Genomic DNA, 22,331 nt, shown 5'->3' on the forward strand with positions numbered 1-22,331 from the left:
GAAAGAATAGGACTCTACAAGAAATGGCCAGAACCATGATCAATGAAACCAATATGGCTAAGCATTTCTGGGCAGAAGCAATAAACACTGCGTGTTATATTCAGAATAGAATCTCTATCAGACCTATTCTAAATAAGACTCCTTATGAATTGTGGAAGAACAGAAAGCCCAACATTTCATATTTCCATCCTTTTGGATGTGTATGTTTTATTCTGAATACTAAAGATCATCTTGGTAAGTTTGATTCTAAAACACAAAAGTGTTTCCTTCTTGGATATTCTGAACGCTCTAAAGGCTACAGAGTATACAATACTGAAACATTGATTGTAGAAGAATCAATCAATATCAGGTTTGATGATAAGCTTGGTCTTGAAAAACCAAAGCAGTTTGAGAATTTTGCAGATTTTGATATTGATATATCAGAAGAAGTAGAACCAAGAAGCAAAGCTACAGAAGTTAGCAGTCTCAGAAGCTATGGATCAGAAGATCAAGTTGCTGCATCTTTAGAGAATCTCAGGATTTCTGAAGAGCCAACAGTCAGAAGATCACCTAGACTTGCTTCAGCTCACTCAGAAGATGTGATCCTTGGGAAGAAAGATGATCCTATCAGAACAAGATCATTCCTAAAGAATGACAATCAGAAGCAGTGATCAGAATCAGTAGGCGTAAAGTCTATTCAGAAAAATACAGCTGTCATCTATTTTTGGATGATGAACGCGTGTCTGTACGGTTAGTAAAAAGCGTGCAGTTGAAAAGACGCCGATCTAGGTAACTGTGTTAAATCATTTCATTTACCGTGTTCTCTCTCCTAATGTCATTTCTCATTAAATGCATAATGATTTCGTTATTTTCAAATCTTTTAAATAACCCGCTTCACCTTCATTCCTTCTTTTTCTCTCTCTCTCTCTCTTTTGTGCATCCCTTTCGTTGCATCTGTTTTTCAAACCCTAGTTTTTGATTTGATCTCAAAGCATAATCATCATGAACTCATCTTCATGTTCATCAAATTCAAAAGAAAGACTCACTTATACACAAATCCTTCTACGCAAATATGAGTATGCTCCATTAAAAACATGCTTAATACCCACGGAAGAACTGGAAGTTCTTTGTGAATCTGCTGTGGACATCAACAACCTAAAAGCAAATGGCTTTAAGTGTGATGCAAGAGTCTTTGAGCAAGGATGGTCTAAATATCTTGATAGATTGGTTGGTCCAATTTATCCTGAACTTGTGAAGGATTTCTGGGTACATGCAACGGTTACTCCAACTGCCATCATTTCATTCGTGCTAGGGCATGAAGTGGTTATCACTGAAAAGCTTATCAGGAAGCTGTACAATCTGAATGATGAAGAAGGTTGGTCTGGTCTTCAACATGCAATAGTTGACTGGTCTAAAGTTGAACAACAAATCTCTCTGGCTTTTGGAATTGATTCTCATAACACGGGCACCTTAAGGCCGTTTTATCAAGTATGGGCTAAGATTATTCTGGGTTCTCTTCACCATAGAAAGAAGATGCTCTCCTCCTCCTACATCAGTCCGGATCACAAGTATACTCTTTTCTGCATTGGCAGAAAGATAGAGATCAACATCTCTCATATTCTGTTTGAGAATCTGAAGACTTCTATTTGTGAGTCAAGAGAAGATGAAAGGGCGAAGTACCCTAATATTTCTAGAAAGACTATTCCCTTCGGAAGAATGATTTCAGACATTCTGATTGAAAGCAAAGTGCTGGACTCCATCAGAAAACTCAATGCGTCCCATTTTCTTGGAGTAGTTCAAGGCCCCATTTTCAATGGTGTGGATTTGTTCAGACTGGAACTCATTCAAAATGTACGGTCTGTGTGCACAAGCTTTCCTGACATCCTGTCAAGAAGAGTTGCTGTTGAAGGTTTTGCCTCTTTGTTTCATAAAGAACTGCATCAGGTTGTCAAGCTTTACCTGGAAGATTGTGTTAGGAAGCAATCAGATATTGATACTGCTTGGATCCGTGGCAGAGTACTTCCGTCCAAAGCTGATCTTCTGAAGAAGGATCAGAAGGAACAAAAGGCTAGGCTAAAAAGAAAGGCCCGAGAAGATGAGGTCATGAAAGCCAAGAAGTTGAGGGTCACCTATGATCCTGACAAGGTGGACTCTGAAGAACGAAGGGAGAAAAGGATCAGAGACTCCTTTCACAGAACCAGATCTTCACATGCTTCTTCTGCACACGTCTCCAGGCAAGTTTTTACTCCACCTCCTTCTGTCCCTAAACCATCTCTCCAATCACCTCCATCTGAACCAAAAGTAAACTTCACTTTACCAAATCCTTCTCCATCATCTTTTTCCTCTCCCATTCTAAACCTCACACCTCTAAGTATTCTTCCCCCAACTCCTTCTGATAAATCTTTCTCACCAATTCCCTTTACAAATACTCCATCCTCTTCTCAATCTATCCTTTCTGATATTCCATCCTCATCAATCATTCTTTCAGATATCCCTTCTTCCTCATCCACCGCACCTCCACCTTCTATATCCCATCCCTTACCTACCAGAAAATCCAAACCCTACTGTCTTCTCTACCCTGACTACAAATTCACCTTCAATCCGCCTGAACCTGAACCCTATACCTAATTGGAACTATTCAGACATGAGGTGATTAGCAGTCTAGACCTTCTAAAGGATGCCTTTCTAAATGGTCTGGATGATGTTTCTACAAGAAATCTTTGGAAAAGCTTTCGCAAGGATTTTCAAGTAGAAGCAATGGGAGTACAGAAAAGACTAGTGGCTGCTGCCCCTGGTTACCTTCTGGAGGGTGATAATGGTATATACTACCATCCTCTCAGAAATTGTGTTGCTGCTGAGGAGAAGCAGTTTGTGGATGAATTGGAAGAAGCAAGACTGGCTGCTGCATTGGAAGCTAACCCTTGCAGGGAGATTGTGGTCTGGATACCTCAATATCCTGTTCTGCTTGGAGATTTCAAGACTCTCTTTGACTTTTTGAGGGAAAACCCTTCTAAGGAAGACCCAAGCTTGGTCATTCCAGAAGTTGTTGACCCACCAGAAGTTGAAGGTCCCTCTGCCCCCAGGAATCTAGCTGCCATTCTTCAGGCACTTGAGAATGGAGATTCTGAGGTTCCTGCTGCAGAGTATGGAGATGCTTCTATGCAAGAAGCAGATGTAGAAGATCATGTTGCTGAATCAGTTCCTATTGAGGAAATCCACGCAAATGATCTATCAATGGAAGCTACAGATCACAATGCCATCCCGTTGGATAGAAGCTGTGAAGCCTCTTCTGATGAACCTTCCCGTCTTGCAAGGACTCTGGAAGTTCTTCAGAAGAACCAGGATGAGCAAAGCTCAGTTAATGCTGAGTTTAGAGCTTTCATAGAGAAGCAGAATGAGCATAACAATGGGGTTCAAGAGATGCTGGCCAAGATCTTGTCAAGGCTAGGGTCATCTTAGATTGAGTCTTAGTTGTTTTGTTTTTGCTTTTGCTTCATCTGTTTTGTGCATCTTCTCTTCCTTATCTTCTTGTACTTCTGTACTTTTGTCAGCTTGAACTTCAATGAAAATTCTCTTTTTCTTCCATGTGTTTCTTTTTGTTTTTCATCTGAATCTTTTATGTTTTTGATGTTATGACAAAAAGGGGGAGAAATATGTGATAAATGATTTGATTTAATCAGTTGCTTTACTAATAGAACTTGCAAAGTTCTATGCTTTAAGTTGTGTTGCTGCAGGAATTGAAAATTCTCATTAAAGATCAACATGAGAAGCAACAAGATGAATCAAGTTCTTGGATTCTTGAAGCAAGCTGAGTGCTATGAAGCTTCAGAATCAGAATCAGAAGCAAGAAGGAAGAATGTTCAGATATTCTGATGATAGAATATGATTTGAAACATTATGTCTATTTGTTCTGATACATTCTATATTGGCTCTGATACATATTATGTGTTCTGAAACATATTCTATGTTCTGACTCATTCATGCTGACTTTTGTCGTTTAGTTTTGTTCTGTAACATTTCAGGATGTAGAGATGCTCTGATGATGCTCTGGTACATTCAACAATGTTCTGTTACATTCTAGCATGAAGTGATGAAAGAAGAAATTCAAGCTCTGAAGCTGTCCCAATGGAAGCAAGAATCAGAAGCTGTGGATGTTCTGAAGATCTAAAGAAATTCAAGTTCTGAAGTTGTCCGATGGAAGCAGAAGTCAGAAGCTGTGAATGTTCTGAAGATCAAAGAAATTCAAGTTCTGAAGCTGTCCGATGGAAGCAGGAATCAGAAGCTGTGAATGTTCTAAGGATCTAAAGAAATTCAATGTTCTGAAGCTGTCCTATGGAAGCAGAAATCAGAAGTCATGAATGTTCTGTAGATCAAGCAATGTGAACGTCTCTACTAAAATACTCAGGGAAGTCTTTTATTATTAAAATTCTTCTAGTATTAATTTCAGGGGGAGATTATTCATCTCAGGGGGAGATTGTTAATCTCAGGGGGAGACATATTCACATGCTTATGCTATAGCAGTGTAAATTGTCTTTAGCCGTCTGCTCTTTCTGATCGCAAATTCATATCATTTATATATGTTTTTGTCATCATCAAAAAGGGGGAGATTGTTAGAACAAGATTTGTTCTGATCAATATTCTTAGTTTTGATGATAACAAGGATATGAATTTTGTGTGAGATAATGTGGTACTCTAATACATTGCAATTTCCCTTTCAAGAAATATATATAAAGAGTATGCACAAATCAGCGCTCAGAAGCTTTGTCTCAGAAGGTTCAGCATGCAACATCAGAACATGGTCTAGCAAGACATCAGAAGATGGTCAAGGCAGAATCAGAACATGGGTCTATGGAAGCATCAGAAGAACTTGAGATCAGAAGCAGAAGCACTGAAGTTCTCATGGTATCACGCTCAGAAGCACTTCAAGGTCAGAAGACAAGAAGATGCTATGCACCAAGCTGTTTGACTCTGATGAAATTCAAACGTTGTATACACAAACATCAGATCAGAAGAAAATACAGGTGGCAGGCTACGCTGACTGACAAAAGGAACGTTGGAAGCTATTAAAGACAACGTCAGTAGACACAGCGTGAACAAGGCTCGAGGTAGTTGACAAAAGCGTGAAACATTAAATGCAATGCTGTACGGAATACGCAAAGCATTAAATGCTCCCAACGGTCATCTTCTCAAGTGCCTATAAATATGAAGTTCTGATGAGAAGCAAGGTTACCAATTCTGAATAAACTTATTCTGAAATACTTGCTGAAACGCTGTTCAACTCAAAGCTCAGAAACTTCATCTTCATCAAAGCTCACTACATTGCTGTTGTAATATATTAGTGAGATTAAGCTTAAACGTTAAGAGAAATATCACTGTTGTGATTATAGCTTTTCAGAAGCATTTGTAATACTCTTAGAATTGATTACATTAATTTGTAAGTAACTAGAGTGATCAAGTGTTGATCAGGATACTCTAGGAAGTCTTAGCTTGTGTCTAAGCAGTTGTAATTAGAGTGATCACGTGGTGATCAGGATACTCTAAGAAAGTCTTAGCTTGTGTCTAAGCATTTGTTCCTAGAGTGATCAGGTTGTGATCAGGATACTCTAGAAGACTTAGTCGTGGGCTAAGTGGAAAACCATTGTAATCTGTTGCGATTAGTGGATTAAATCCTCAAGTGAGGTAAATCACTCCGTGGGGGTGGACTGGAGTAGTTTAGTTAACAACGAACTAGGATAAAAATAACTGTGCAAATTGTTTTTATCGTTCAAGTTTTTAGACTACACTTATTCAAACCCCCCCTTTCTAAGTGTTTTTCTATCCTTCAAAGGAGACCAGGTTAGGGAAGTGGAACAACTCTCATGAGAAATAAAATCATGTGCTTGGGGAGAGGCCAAAGTTCCAGGAGAAATAAACTCCTATGATCATGGAGAGACAATAAAACTCAGAAGATTGTGCCCCAAGCTTGGTGAACTACAAAGGAATTTGCCCCAAGGGATCCTTGGAGAGATTTGTCGAATATCGACGTAATTGCCCCAGATTGGTTGAACTCAAGAGAGATTCCTCGACTTGATTGCCCCAGATTGACCAACGGTGAATGAATGCCTCAGTTGACAGAGTCTTCACACAACTTGCCCCTCGGAGTGATCATCCTTTTGAAGTGAATGGCTCATTGAATTGATCAACTTTTTCTGCAGTTGTTCATTGTTTGATCTTCCTTGATGTCAAGTCTTTATTCACAATTAAAAGATGATTGCTTTGAAGATGATAGTCCTAATGCAATGTTTATGCTAGCTTCGAAATCAAAGTTTATTGAAACGATGTTGTAACATTCAGTGTTTGAATTATTTGTCATATCGATATCAACATAAATGGTAAGCAAACATCTAGGAGTCAGTTTTACGCAACTTGGTGTAGTATGCTTTTGAAATAAACCCTGCTTCAATTATGTCTTTTTTAAAGGTTGTAACACGGCCTGGTTCACGGTTTTAGAAAGAAAGGATTTAAGGCTCAAATTCTAACCTAACCCACCCATTCTTCGTGATGTTCTCCAGTCATAAGTTCAACTTAACCCGATACGAGCGTTCATCCTTCAAGAGGAGTTTGAGATGATTGAGCAATCAATGAGGCCTTCTGGACATGGCGGTCACTTTACCTTTCGATTTTGGTGTCTGATCACACGACTTTGTTCTCTTGATGAGGATCTTTGTTTTGTAATCCTCGTTTTTCGCTTCTGCCTTTTTTGTTTCCCTAACTTTTGCCTAGACAAATTCTTTTGAATTTTATTTTGGAGTCCAGCAGCATGCCTTAATTTTGCCTAAGTCACTTGTTTTCAAGTTGTTGACTTAGCGGGCTCTTTTTTTTATTCAATCCTTTCTTTTTTTGAACAAGTCGTGTGATCCTGAATCTTTGATTTGTGGGAGGTGATTGTGACTGCCTCATTCTTTGATTGATGAGGGATTTACCATTGTGCTATTGACTTTTCTCAACCTTTTGAAGGATAACCATTGTCGTATCCTTGGATGCCTGCTCCTGATGAATTTTGAATGCTCGATCAGGTTAATTGAATGCTACCCTGCCCCTGGGTTAAATGTGAGGGTTTTTTTTTTGAATAGAAAAGAAACTCCTACTTCAAGGCTCAAAGGGGTTAACGAGGGTCTATCTCCCTTATATCTCCGGTGTTTGAGGATTTGAAACAATGCCTGTACATCCTCAGCGGGGTTTTATTCAAAAGCACACAATTAGAGATTTTGCGTTTTTATTATTTTTCATCATTCTCCTTTTGATGTTTTTTGCTTTAGTCAAGAGTTTGACATCGATAGACAGAAATATATGAGTGAACACGAATGGGTTTATTCGAAACTAGCATATGCAATGCATTTTTATTTTTATTCAAACCAAACAAGTTTTACATGGAAGAAACATTTAACAAAACAAGGAAAATTACAAATGAAAATGCAGAAATGAATTGATGATTGCCATAGTTGAGGAGGCTTGACTCCGTCTGGACTTATTGATCTTGAATACTTTCTGCAGTTCCTTCCAAACACTTTAGATTACTTCAAAAGAAAACTCCAACAAAGTCACCCAGGAGTTGTAAATTTTTGTCTTACTTTAGGGATTCGAGCAATGTGAGTGATGCAATACTCAAGATAAGAGTACGTCTTGCTTATCCCTCAATCAGGAGCCCCAAGCATAGATGTTGGAGAAGTATTCACCATCAAACATGGAGGAACCTTGCATGGCCATCTAACTTAGAAAAACTATTTGTTGTGAAGAAAGACCAAAACACCAACTGGAACACCAACCCTCAGGGATACAACTGAGCACGAGAACCTTGAGAATGAGGGATGCTTCCACAAAACACTCTTGATTACCCACCTGGACAAAGATTCCAACGAAGTTGCACAAGAATTTGGGGTGCTTTTATTATTATCCTACCAACGAGTTTAAACAGGGAATCTGTTGATTTTGGAGACTTTTTGAAATCCGGGCTCTTTACTCGGGCAAGGGAATTCCCTTCACACACATGTTTCCTCCTTGAAGGGTTATGTACCTCTCGTTAATCAATTGTTGTACTTTGGCCTTGAAAGCGTTGCAGTCCTCAGTTGAGTGCCCTGCTGATCTAGCGTGATACCCACATTGCACATTAGGGTCATATCCAGGTGGAAACGGCTGTGGTGGAGGCTTTAGAGATTTGGGAACCACCAATAAGATTTGAACTAGATATGGCAGAAGTTTGCTGTATGTCATAAGAATCTGGTCCAAAGGAGCATTTCTTCGTCCCAAATTACTTCTAGGTGGGAACTAATTCAGATGGCTTTGTTGATGTGGAACATATTGCTTTTGTGGTAAGTACTGAATTGGTTGTTGTTGGACCATCTGGGGGTTGTTGATTGATAGTGGTGGCGAAAGCTTGTGGAATATACTGGCTAGGAGAAACTAGGACCATCAGACATTTAGGAACCTGAACCTGAGGATAAACTGGGACTTCCTCTTCTCCATTCTCTGAAACTGCGCCAATTTCACTTTTCTCTTCTTCTGTGAATTCGGAAACAGTAGCAATATCCTGGATCTTACCAACCCGTAAGGCGTTTTCAATTCGTTCTCCTACGACGACCAAATTTATGAATTCAGAGGAAGCACATCCAACCATCATGTTCAGATAAGGATCTTTCAGAGTATTCATGAACATGTCTACAAGCTCTCGTTCCAAGAGTGGAGGTTGGACTCTGGAAGCTAATTCTCTCCATCTCTGTGCATACTCTTTAAAAGACTCATCAACCTTCTGAGTTAAACTTTGGAGTTGTAGTCTAGTAGGAGCCATATCACTGTTGTACTTGTAATGCTTGAGAAAAGCCTCGGCTAGTTCATCCCAAGTGCGGACATGAGTTCGTTCGAGCCGTGTATACCACTCAAGGGATGCCCCACTTAGGCTATCCTGAAAGAAGTGCATTAGAAGCTTATCATTTTCTGCATACGGAGCCATCTTGTTGCAAAATGCCTTGATGTGACTCATCGGACAAGTGGTACCCTTGTATTTCTCAAAATTGGGGACTTTGAATTTAGTTGGAATCTTGATATCAAGCACTAGGCGTAAATCAATAGCACTTAAACCAGAGGAGCTTCGACCTTCTAAAGCATTCAACCTTTCTTCCAGAAGATGGAATTTTCTCTCATTTTCCTCGATCGGGAACTTGAAAGTTTCAAGTTCAGAATCGTTCTCATGATGTGAACCCTCATTATTAGAAACTTCCACGGGCACAGGTTTTGATCCCTCATTAGCAACAGTGGTCGGAGTATCCTTGGTCAACTTAGCAACACTTTGTCTGAGCTCTTCTTGCCCATGAATAACAGCATGGAGGGTCTCCAAGAGTTGGGTCATCCTCTCACCCATAGCATCCATGTCCTTACGAAGTGCAACCTGATTTTGTTCAAGATGGTCCATGATTCTCTTCTGATTAATCCTTGTATGATACAGATGTAGGGAAGTCAGTTTTGTTGATAATAAGCTTTTGAGAGGACTATAGAATGCATGATGGTATGAATGCAATGTTTCATTTCCAAGGGATCCTAAAGTCCTTTCACACACTTTTGTTTCTCTTATATCTTCCTCTTTTTTTTTTGAATCAAAGCTTCATTTTGTATATAATATTTTTTCTCTTTTTCTATTTCTTTTTTTTTCTTTTTTTTTTGGAAATAGACTTTAGGATCCCCCACAAATGAAGTGGATAAAGCAATGATGTTATGCAATGCAAAAACATGGGATCAAGGTCCAAATAATCTTAGAAACCACTGCACAATCCTCTGAATAACTGATGTAGGTCGGATGTCACAGGATCAAAGGTTCGACGCCTTTTTAGAATACCATAATATCAAACACCATGAGAACAGACCAAATAAAGGTCTGACCTCAACTCTGAAGAAGCCAAGGTATGTAGGAGCCAAGGTTTCCTGTCCCACCCCAATCTCACAGGTATGTAGTCTAGACACGGACAAGTGGTCCCTAATGGTCACTAGGGTCTACAGTTCCCACGGGGTACAAAGTGTTTGAGGCAACAAGCGTGCCAGACACAGTGTTCCATGAAAGAACCTCGCCCAGTTGTGGTACCCCATGTCAAACTCGATCATAGCAAGCGCTATGGGAGTCAACATGAGCATCCACGCTAATCCTAGGTGTCACTGGCCTGGGTAGTGGGCCTTTTACCTCACACAAACCCCCCACCTGCAAAACAAAGCAGAAAAATATGTGGCCCCCACGGGGACCCATAATATAGTCCAGATGCATGCGGAAAGTAAACATGATATACACGCAGAAAATAGACGTGATATGCAGGCATACATATACAAATAATGCAAACATATAAGAAACAAATAAACACCCAATAAAATAAAACAAACAAAGGCTAGGATCGACTCGCTAAGTACGGACCCGTAATAGGTCTAACGTCCCCAGTGAAGTCGTTAGCTGTCGCACGCTCGCGAAAAATGAACAGAGTCGCCACCAATATATTTATCCCATAAGGGAAAGGAATATCAGTAAACCTAACATAGGAAAGAGCAGGGTCTTGCGACCAGAGAATCTAGGTACGGGAGTCGGTTACGCAAGGGGAAGGTATTAGCACCCCTCGCGCCCATCATACTCGATGGTATCCACCTATGTTTGTTTCTATCTAAAGGGTGTGTACTATGTATATGTCTATATGCGAATGAATGCAAAATGTAGGGAAAAGAAAGAATTGTACTCGCACGGGCCCTACCCAGCTGCCTACGTATCCTTTTCAGGAATCAGAGTTACCGTAGCTCGGCTCAAGATTTTCTGTTTGTTTTTGTGTTTTTTAGTTGGGTGGAGTTAACGTTCGCGCTCTTGCATAAGGGGACGGCCTACGATGCATACGAGCGGAAATAACATTGCCCTTAAGAAAAAGAGATGAGAGAGAGATTTTGAGTGTTTCGAGGAAATCCCTTAAGCAAGGGAAACTCGAGTTACTCTTTGGTTGGTGTTTTTTAGAAATTGGGAACTTATGCTCGAATGGTTCCCTTAAGCAAGGGAGGTCTAAGCACTCGAATGACTCCCTTAAGCAAGGGAGATTCAAGCTTCCATTCCCTATTTAATGATTTTCACTTTTTTATTAATGTTTTTTAAGTGTTTTCTTTGTATTTTTTAAAGGGATTTTATTTCGATATTTATTAGACGTTTTAATGTTGTAAAAGAAAAAGAAATGATGAAGGGGGAGACTAGCCTAAGTATTAGCCTAATTGTTGTTTATGAATTGGGGAAAACTAGCCTAAAGTCATGTTATGGAATTCTAAAAGGAGCATACTTATGATATTAACAAAATAGGCCAAAAATATAGCCAAAAGCTAGCAACAAAATCACACAACAATTATACAAACTTAACATGGAAATGATACAAAATGATAAAAGAATCAATTCAAAAATCGACCTAAAATTAGTCTAAAAATACTACTATTTTTATGAGTTTCTATGAGGGAAAATTCAATGGATTAATGTCAAAATTAACCTAAAAAGATCTACTATTTTTATGAGCTTTTTTAATGTTAGCAAATCCTAAAAATCTATCAAAATGGTTATCATCATCATGTTTTTATCAACTAAACAATAGGGGAAAAAATGTGAAAACAAAAACCTAAATCTAACATGGATTGGCTTGAGTCAGGGGTGTATTACTGGAAATTATGGTGCATGAGTAAAGTTAGCACAAGCCCAAGGGAGGAAGGCCCAACATAGTTTTTGTTATCCAGAAAAATCACAAAGGGGTGCGCTGAACTTGTATGGGCTGAAGGAGAGGTGAGTGGCAGCAGTTTCGGATGAGCCCAATTGCAATTGATGATCCACATTTTGTTTTATCAGATTTTTATTAAAAAGTTGATTAAAGAGAAAGGGAATTAGGGCTAGCGTTGTGACGAATTGGCTTTTCACTCTCAGAATTAATCTTTCATTCTCACTCAAAATGAACAAACGGCGCCGTGAACTTCGTTCTTATCTCCGCTCAAAAACACAGCGCCACCGTGAATGGAACCACGAGCGTCGTTCTCCCTCGCCTCTCATCTCAACCTCAGATCCTAATTCGTATCTCTCTCAGATTTATTCAATAGGACCCTAAGTTCTACATTGATTGAGAACGATCTGGTCTATGAAGAACAACGAAGGCTCAGAAGCGTACCTGGAGAGAAGATCGTGAGTGAAGGAACAGAAGACCAGAGGGGAGACAATGATCTTCCGATTGAATGCGAAATAAACGCGAAGACAATGAAGTAATCTTTCCGGTGAGTCTTCGAGTTCTTCCGTTTCTTCTCTTTGCGAATCCTACTTCTTCTTCTTCTGTTTCTTCTTTGATTTCTTATTTTTCTTTCTGTGAGTGCGTATATTGCTGTGGATGAGTGATTGAGAGCTGAGAGATGATGATTGAAGGTGTGATGGAGGTTTAGCTCGCTGCTTAGAGCTTCAGATGTTGAAGCTCTAAGAGTTGTTGTTTTGAGCGTATGGTGATGGTGAGGGAGAAGAGCGAGAAGGAGTTGCAGAGAGAATATGAAGATGATGGAGATGAATTGAGAGGGACTAATGGGAGTGGTGAAAGAATAAGATGAAGAGTAGTGAATGGTGATGTGATGATTATGGAGAAAATGGCGTGTAACCTTGAGCTTTAGGGTGATGATCCTGTTATATAGAGATTTAGAGGGAGTGAAATCAGTTAGAGAGTGAGAGTGATTGAGGGCCCTAGATCTGAGATTCGGTTATGAATTGGAGGGCGAGGATTTAGTTGGTTATGAGGGAGAGGAAGTTAGTTATGAATTCTGTTTTGATTGTTAGAAATCTGTTACAACGATGGTTAGTTGGTTATGATAGTTAATTGGAAGTTAGAAGGTTAATGACATGTTGGTTAGTTTTTGAAAGTTGAAAGTTAGTTATGTGGAGGTTATGTGGTTGTAACTGATTCTGTTACGCAGAGTGTGAGAGTTAGTATAGGTTTGTTATTTCTGTTAGGAATTCAGTGAGGCTAATTGGTGGGTTAATGGGAGAGTGCTGAAACTGTTATGGAGTTTAAAAATGCAATGATGTTGTGACGGTTACTTCTCTGTGTGGATATTTCGAGTCGCTGCTTTGTTGAATGAGTGTGTGTGTTAGATAAAAGGAATGGAATCTATTAGGACTTGAATAATAATGAATGACTGAATTTACTTATGTGCCGAATCGAGATTGACTGCTGGCTGTCGGTCTGTTACAGGTGAGGAGTGATGCATCATGGAATGTTTTGCCTTGGACAGTGTCTTCCCTTGGCTTGCGTCTTGGTTTAAACACGTGCTCTGCCATTTTCGTGACTGTCGCATAGTTTGCTTCATTTTTCTTTATTTTCTGAACTGAATTTTTCCGAGTTAACTTGTTATGGAGGCAGAACTGCTTTATTGTTTCAGTTTTATGTAGGTGGTATTCATGGTCATTGGAATGTGGACTGAAGCACGCAAGGTACACGTCGCTCATCATGAATATAAAAGGGGTCTATGATAATGCGGAGCTTTGATCATGAGGCTATCGGGTTATGACAATTCAGCTTGAGGTGAGTTCTATTTCTGGATTTTTTGCATTGGAACTTGGAACTGAGTTGATGGTGAACTGTGCCTAATTTTTGTGTTAGCTTTTTATTCATGAATGTACACTCTAGGATTGCTAACAGTCAGTTTTAGATGAATGCTGGATGCCTCTGAATATCAAATGATATGTTGTTCTCAGCTTTGTTTGCATTGAATTTGAGTGTGAACATGATCAAGAGTTTAACTTGTTTGAATTTTGTGATGAAAAGCTAATGCAAGTCTTTGTTTGGTGCAGATCTGAACTGGTTTGCAAGGCGGGCAGTGCGAATCGGTTTACCGAAATGGTTTGGAATTGTTTGCAGATTCAAGTGGTAATGTTAAGCTGCAGGTATGCTGAAAGTATTTGTTTTATTTTTCTTATTGTTCATGTAGGGGTTGGTTTGATTTCAAGTGCAGCATGGTTCGGTTTTATTTGGTTCTTTGGAACTGTTTAGTTCGATTAACTCTCCCTCTGCTGCGGTGGTCTTGGTATAGCGGCAGTAGGCTCAATGCAGTTCTTTTGCCGGTTTGTTTGTTCTACTTTGCTGCAGATTTGAACCAGATTCTAGGTGGTTCGGTTCAGCTTGGATTCTTTGGTACCGAAACCGCGGTGTAGTTTTGATGGGAGATTGGCATAGCATCGGGTTGACTTTGTGCGAGGGGAGTAATATTCAGCCATAGACCTTCACCAATACACAATGCTATTATCAGTTAGCTCTTGCTCTGTATGAAACATTTGAGAACTGAGATCTTAACTATAATGAACTCTGCATGATGTAATTTTCTATGTAATTGTAATGTATGGATTTTGTAATGGAGTGATGGATTTTGGATGATAATGTGATGGAGACATTTAGTTTTCCTCTTTTGTAATGGATGTTGGATATTTTGGTAAACTTTTTGTAATGGACTTGGAAGCTTGAGTGACTAGTCTTGAATATTAAGTGACACCATCCATGTAATTCAACGATTTTATGTCTGAAAAGAACTTCCACCATTTGTACAATTTAAATTCCAACTCTTCATTCATTTGAACTTCATGCAAAATTTTGAATGAATCATGAAATAGGATGAAAACCTTTGAAAGTTTAATGTGGATTTTGGTAAAAAGTCAACCATTCCAAGTTGACTTTGATCAAAATCAACCTTTATCATCTAGCTTTCAAAGTTGAAATGATTCACCCAAGTAACATAGAAACTCTAATTCTTGCATATAAATCCAAGTATGTGGCTTGAAACCCAAGTAATAACCTGATCCACACCTTAATTGATAAACATGACCCAAATGCTGAGTGAAGATCTCTGATGATCTTAAGATAACACCCCTAGATCTATCTAATAATCCCAAGCACATAGAGTAGACCTGAAAAAAACTCTGTTGAACAAATTTGCATAGTGTAGAAACCTTAATCACTATGAAACCCTAGATCTTTCCACGACCATTGATCCAATGCCCCTGGTGCCTTATTGATTAATGATGCATGATGCGTTATATGACCTAATGGGAGGTATGTACATGAGATTATGAAATGAGAAGTCTAAGCCAGTTAAAATAATTTAGGGGTAGGACAAATTTGGGGTATGACACATTGGATCTAGGATGTTGATAGGTTTGAAATGACCAAATCCATAATATTAGATGAATGATATTAATGATAGTGTGAGTTGATTATCTTTATTCATTTTTATCTTCTTCTTCTCCTTCTTTTTCTTTTGATCGATGAAAGTCTTAATACCTTGAGAATTCTTATGGATACTTGGTAAAGACTAGATCGCTACATATTTTCTTTTCGTGCGGTATTGCTTTTGGAGAGTGATCTATATATCGCTTCTCTCGCATGCATTAGCACATAAAGTTTTAATCGGCCTCGTTGTAGGGTGATTTCTACATAAATCACTTGGCGATCTGCTTAACATAGCGCAATATTTCGTGTCCCGAATAAAAAATATCAAATATGGAAGAGAATTGTATGCGGTTGAATTAAGACTTATGGAGGTTTATCGTGTAGTCGCTATGATTTTATCAAGCTTCTGATAAATGTCCATTGAATTTAAATCCGAGAACATCCTTCACTCACCATCGATCTTTATTACTAACTTTGATAACATACTTGACAAGTTTCAAGATGGTTATCTTTAACATCTAACCATTTACTTTAATTTCCGCATTTTATTATATCGCTCTTTATATTTCTCGCTTTATTGCTTATTTTATCATTTCATCATATTTACATTCCGCTATTTTCTCTTTGTCCATTTGGACGTTTACATTCCGCTATTTTCTCTTTGTCCATTTGGACGCTATGTTTATGTTTCCGCTATTTTCTTTTTGTCCACTTGGACCATACTTTACTCTTATGCTAAAACACTAATAATCAACAAAAATCTAAAAAACGTTTAAAGGCTCTCTTTCGGACTATTGGTTACTATCCCGAGCATTATGGAAATTTGGACTTATGGACTTAGTACCTCTGGACCCTTATTCCGTTATTACTCTGCTGTTATTCTGTCTGTCTGGCATTGGATTGTTGTCTGTTTGTACATGCAGGTATTTCCTTGAAAGTCCTTGATGGCTAATTCCAAGGCATTGATATAAGGATTTTACCCGAAAACAGCCGTTACTCTGCCCGATTTCCGTCAGAATTTTAATGTGCTTAATGCAAAGTGGTGCTAAAGATAATAAGTTCATCTGGATCCCCAAGTGATAATGTTGGTTTAGTATTGATATTCCAAAGGATGGGAACTCTACCTTGACTCATAATGTCAAGTGTTGACTTCTTATTTCGGTTAGACCGTTCTATTCCTTAGCTTTTATTTTACGCACTAGGTTAGCCTCTTCATCTCCTCCCACTTCTTAGATTTTCAAAATCTTCTCTCTTTTTACAAAACCTTATGTTTGCAACCTTTTCAAAACCTTTTTCTCTAAAAATATCTTTTGCCCTTAGTGGCTTTTCTTCAAAAAGTTCAGACACGACTAATTATCGAAACGAGTGGCGATACCCCACGAGTTTGAAATTGATTGATATAATTAGATCTTTTCCGCGTGAGAGAGCTAGTGGCTTACTCGTCGATTTCTATCCGAGTTGGAGCCCTTCTTTCATTGGCGATGCAAAGAACTCATTTGTTCTCATGCTCAAAATCAATGGCTGAGTATTTCTCTCCGACGATTATAAAGTGTTTATTCGTTTTAAAACCGTTTTTCCCTTTTAAGCGGAACTACATTAGCTCTAACTTCTCCATTGCACCGAGGAGGTATGTAGGCACAAGGCTTAATGTCTTGCCGAGCTTATTTTAAAAATAAAACAAACCTTTCTTTTGCACACACACGACACAGATTTTCAAAAAGGCTCCTGTAGAGTACCACAAATATGAGGGGTGCTTAAAACCTTCCCCTTGTATAAACAACACCCGTACCTAAGATCTCTTCTTTTTGTTTTAAAACCAAACTTTGGGTTTTTTTCGTTCTTTTCGCTTTTCCTTTGGAAATAATAAAGCGCGGTGGCGACTTTCACTAAAATATTGAGTCGAGTCAATCCTATGGCTTCGATCTCAGATTTTCCCCGCTACACTTCCGTTCATGACTCAAATATGTGGCGTCCCACTTTTGACTACCTCTTCTTGTTCCTCGACATGTTACGTTGACCCCGTCAACAAATGCTCAACTCCCTTAGCTAGTGATTCCACCATTCTCGCTTTAGTCTATTAAATGCTCTATAAATAAAAAATATGGTAGTAAATTATTCAACTCTATTATGCTTTTGATAATTCATTGTCTTGACGACTAAGCCAGACTTAATAGACTTAAAAAAGATTATGTTAACTCTCGTTCTATAGTCTTTGTCTTTTTCTAACTCTACTTCGACTGTAAAACCATTAGCAAACTCTAATTTTGCTTATCTATCAATAACAATGTTCAAATTCAAAACAATTCGAATTAAAACCGGAAACCTATATACAAATTTACAAATTGCACTAAATTGAATATTATTGAAATTGAATTTTAAGTTGAATTGTTATATCAAACCAAACCCAAGCAAACTAGATACATAAATTGTAGGTACTATTTTTATTTATTTTTTTATACTATTTTGTTGTATTGCATTAATCTAATTTTTTAATACAAATTTTAGTTTAATTTAATCTACAAATATTCTTCTTATGTTTCACACGGTTTGTGGCACGTGTGGGAAAAAAAGATGAAAATGAATTATTTGCACGATGATTCGTTGTTTCAACGCTTACCGCGTAAGCAAAAGCAAACTACGCGATCAAAACCAGCATCGCTACCAAATCCAAAACACCGAATAACCCTATCTCGGAAACCACGATCGAACCCATAAAGTTTCACCTTTCTCATCGTAGATCTCCGATTCAACCTCTTCTAACGGTCATCGTTACCTTTCATTCAATCGAGCACGATGAGTTTCATCTTCGGGAAGCGAAAAACACCTGCAGGTTTGTTTGTCAATTATCAATCAAATCAAATCCCTTTGAAATTGTTGATTTAACTTGATTTGAACTGTGATGTATATGCTAGGATGATCCTTAGTTTTCATCATGTATTGATGAATATTTTGATTGATTTGATAGGGTTTGAATATAATGAAATTGTACGGAAAGTGATTTTGTAGTGTATGATTGTGAATTTTTTATACTTTCAGAGCTTCTGCGGGAAAACAAGAGAATGTTGGACAAATCGATTAGGGAAATTGAGAGGGAGAGGCAAGGTTTGCAGACGCAAGAGAAGAAATTGATTGCGGAGATAAAGAAAAGTGCTAAACAAGGGCAGATGGTAATGTGATTGTGTCATGGTTGTGTTATTTATCTCTCAAATTGTTGGTAGTAGCATGTAGAGTATAGTAATTTAGTGTCTGTTTGGTTCTGCAGTGAAAAAAAAAAGATTTTAATGAATTGATTCGGTAAAATTGATAAAGTAAATTGAAGGTCGGTAAAATTGATAAAGTAAATTGAAGGTAAAGTGATAAAATTGATAAAGTAAAATGAAGGTAAAGTGATTTATGTTTGGATAAATTAGTGCAAAAGTGAGTTGAACGATAAATTTCAGTGGAAAAATTATTATGTTTAAACTCAATAACTACAAATCCCAGCTTCATGTAGAATCAATTCTACTTGAGAGCAACCAAACTCATCAAAATCAAGTATGCACATACAAAATCATTTCTTAGTTGTTTTAATTCTCAAGTTATAACACCTCATCTCTATTATTGTGGTAGATGACTGATGTGGATGCTTACAGCTCTTATAAAAAGGCATAGGGCCTTATGGTGTTAGATGTCCAGATGATAATTTTTGGTTTTTTTCTTCTTAATCTTATTAGTTTACTGTAGTTTTCTTTGATTGTTTCTCTTTGTTTTTTATTAGTCAAATTGTTTCCTGGAGCTATTATTAAAGCTCAAAAATTCCCCTCCACGTTTACCCAATGGAGTTCTTGGTTGCTTATTGTTGTGGAATTAGTGAGATTCCGAGCTCTCTTGTGTCCTTGAAAGAAAGCGTAAATAACAAAAACATGGTTTTGGTGACGTGTGTTTCTAGTTATATCTTATATGCATGATTGGTACATAAATCCTGTAGGCGTATGAGTAATTACATTCACTATTTCCTAGGCAAGATTCCTTGTATGAAAAAGATAGAATGTGTATGTGAAGGGTGAGATTTACATTCTAACTACCCCCTTGAACTATAGCATACATGTCATACGCACCAAGCTTGTCAAAAACAAAGTTGGGAGTCCTCTAAGAGGTTTATTAAATATATCTTCGAAATGGCCATTTCATTTTACAAAACCAACTGTGTGATTTCTCCTTTGAATATTATTTTTTCCTCGTAAAATGGCACTCAATTACTGTGTTTTTCTGTCACATTTTTTAATCGAGTTGAAAAAAGTTTCTTGAGCAGTTTGGCAATCTGTCACAACTCACAAATTAACTTCATATTTATGACATAAGGGATTAGCCAGTTGAAGCAATTGTTTTAGCCCCATCAGTTTACATTGTGTTATCGTTGTAGCATGTAATTTGCCTTGGCACTAGATCTATAAAGAGACAATGTTTTGCTTCTAGTTTTTTTCTTGGGGTTAAGATTCCGCCACAAAGGTACAACACTATCTGATGGTCAACCAAAAATTTCAGCCCTGCTTTTGGTATCACAAACAAACCCTTTTCTTGTGCAGTCTCGATATGCCTAAGAATGTGAACCTCAACATCCCAAAGGCGATTAGATTGTCAACTGTCTGACTCAAAAGTAAGCGTTGGTCTAGTTACTATAAGATCGATCTGTTTAGACAACTATATTTCCCAAGGTCTGCTAATGGCATTGGCAGTCCTTGCCTCAGTAGCAGTTTGATATTAGAATCCAACGGATAGCCATTAGACCATAATGTTTGTTTCCAAAAGCATGTTTCTGGCATTGGGCTACTATATAAGTAAGATTTGTGGGCTAAGTAGGAACTTCACAAAATTGATAATTAATTGCCTCATAATGTAGCATGACAATGAAATGTGAAAGTTTGACTGATGGAGTTATTGTAAGATAAAATAGTAAAACTGGCTCGTGTCATGAATGTAGTTTACTTTCAATATTGTTACACAAACAAGTTTTGATTTTTAAACCAAACCTAATTTTTTCGGCAATGGCATATATATTTTTAGTTCTTTATTGTTAGCTTCTGTTTTATCCTTTTTGTAGGTGGTACTTATTTCACCAATAACATTTATGTATTTTATGTAATGTTGGTCAGGGAGCTGTTAGAGTCATGGCAAAAGATCTCGTTAGAACAAGGCATCAGATTGAAAAGTTTTACAAGCTAAAATCACAGCTCCAAGGTGTATCACTCAGAATTCAGGTATGTAATTGTAGGATAAAATTCTGTTCTAAGGCTCAAAGCAGTGTTTGTTTCTTGGAATATAGTTAAGCGGCTAACACCGATAAAATTTGAGTATGACTTTATACCTTATTTGATTACTTAAAGCTAGTTAATTTATACTACAAATTTTCAGACATTGAAATCAACACAAGCAATGGGTGAGGCTATGAAAGGTGTGACAAAGGCCATGGGGCAAATGAATAGGCAGATGAACTTGCCAAATTTGCAAAAAATCATGCAAGATTTTGAGAGACAGAATGAGAAGATGGAGTTGACGATGGAAGTGATGGGAGACGCAATAGACGATGCTTTGGAGGGGGATGAAGAAGAAGAGGAAACCGACGATCTAGTGAACCAGGTTCTCGATGAGATTGGAATCGACATAAACCAAGAGGTATGTTTCTTACTTATTTCCAATTTAACATTACTTTTCACCTCGTATGTTTTATATGACACTACTCGTGACTGTCACCATAACAATGCATTATGAATTTTTGTTTCAACGTGCAGCTTGTAAATGCACCATCATCAGCTGTTGCTGCTCCGGCTGCAAAGACTAAGGTACCTCAAGCTGAAAGTGCTGCGCCTGATGACGGCGGGATAGATAGTGATTTGCAGGCAAGATTAGACAACTTGAGAAAAATGTAGTCTTTCATCAATGAACCTCTTGTTTACACTGGGAAAACTGAACTTCATATGTATCATATAATTCACAAGGTGTGCCGTGATTTGGTGAACTCATCATGATTTATAAATAGATGTTATTTTGTATAAATAAAATTATTTTCAGTTTTATTCTAATGGTGCATACTTTGAAATTTTTTGTTTAGTAAATGTAGAAAATGTAGTATCGGGAAAAAAGAAATTTAACATAATAAAGGTTTAAATAAGTTTTTGGTCCTTATAAATATGACACTTTTCACTTTTAATCCTTACAAAAAAATCTTGTTTCCGTCACAAATTTTGGTCCTTTCCGTTGGATTGCTCTAACGGAGGCTTGCGTGGCATGCCACATGTCTCTCCACGTCAGACAAAGGCATAATAATTTCTCACAAACAATTAATCGAACACTTGGTAAACAAATAGTTTTTGCATTATGAAAAAGATTCAGATGCCACTAATTTAAAAGACATCTTTTTTATAGATATTATTCCTTCCGACTTGTGTGAAGAAATATCTAATTCATTCAAATTTATAAGTTATTCAAATTGATAAGTTGACAAATATTTTGTGGAATGAACCCATTAAAAGAAGAAAATTATACCTCGTACTAGTCGCATACACAAGAAAGACTGACACTAAGACTCTAAATAAAATTATTCAGAGTACATGAAAATAAGGGTGCCACAATTCAAAATTAAGTAAACACCGTTCAGTTATGTCATGCATTCACTGAGGCAATTATCATTAATTAAAACATTTCATGTTAACACAGTGGAAATCAAATCGTACGGATTAAGTTTAGCATCTATAAAACTAATCCTTCAAACATCAAAACATAACCAGAGTTATAAACCATAAACTCTAAACATCGCGTCCCCAGTGTTACAACTATCAGAGCATGACACCTGACGCTAACTAAACAACTGACTCATGAGCTAATCCTCACCGAGTCGAACAGCCGCTATCCTAAATCTGAAAATGACAACATGTAAGGGTGAGTCTCATCATAATTAACAAATGTTATAAGGTCATAAGCAATAACACATCATAGATTGCATCATTCACCCAATTGTTTCATAAACAGACATTCAGACAAGTTTCATCATCACAAACAATCAACACATCATCAATATTTATAACACTGGAAGAACATCCAATCATGTTATAAAAGTATGCATTTGTATGAACTGACACTATGCATGTGGTACCAACATCA

The 22,331-nt window shown here is 37.7% G+C and overlaps 1 protein-coding gene across 1 annotated transcript; it reads left to right on the forward strand.

Annotated features, from left to right (window-relative positions):
- The first annotated feature begins 17,800 nt into the window (after positions 1 to 17,800).
- Positions 17,801 to 21,247, forward strand: LOC131641569 (vacuolar protein sorting-associated protein 2 homolog 1). Its single transcript, XM_058911872.1, has 5 exons — positions 17,801 to 18,024; positions 18,231 to 18,361; positions 20,327 to 20,431; positions 20,586 to 20,846; positions 20,963 to 21,247. Exons 1-5 carry the CDS (start codon positions 17,988 to 17,990, stop codon positions 21,098 to 21,100), a joined length of 672 nt encoding a protein of 223 aa, XP_058767855.1. The 5' UTR covers positions 17,801 to 17,987; the 3' UTR covers positions 21,101 to 21,247.
- Positions 21,248 to 22,331: the final 1,084 nt, after the last annotated feature.

The sequence above is a fragment of the Vicia villosa genome, unplaced genomic scaffold, assembly GCF_029867415.1.
Source record: "Vicia villosa cultivar HV-30 ecotype Madison, WI unplaced genomic scaffold, Vvil1.0 ctg.003857F_1_1, whole genome shotgun sequence".
In the NCBI taxonomy this organism is placed as follows: Eukaryota; Viridiplantae; Streptophyta; class Magnoliopsida; order Fabales; family Fabaceae; genus Vicia; species Vicia villosa.

Excerpts from the sequence above, each read along its gene's own strand:
- LOC131641569 (XM_058911872.1), top strand. The coding sequence starts at position 17,988 with ATGAGTTTCATCTTCGGGAAGCGAAAAACACCTGCAG. Across the intron at positions 18,025-18,230 it reads GAAGCGAAAAACACCTGCAG|AGCTTCTGCGGGAAAACAAG; the intron begins GTTTGTTTGTCA and ends TTATACTTTCAG. Across the intron at positions 18,362-20,326 it reads GTGCTAAACAAGGGCAGATG|GGAGCTGTTAGAGTCATGGC; the intron begins GTAATGTGATTG and ends AATGTTGGTCAG.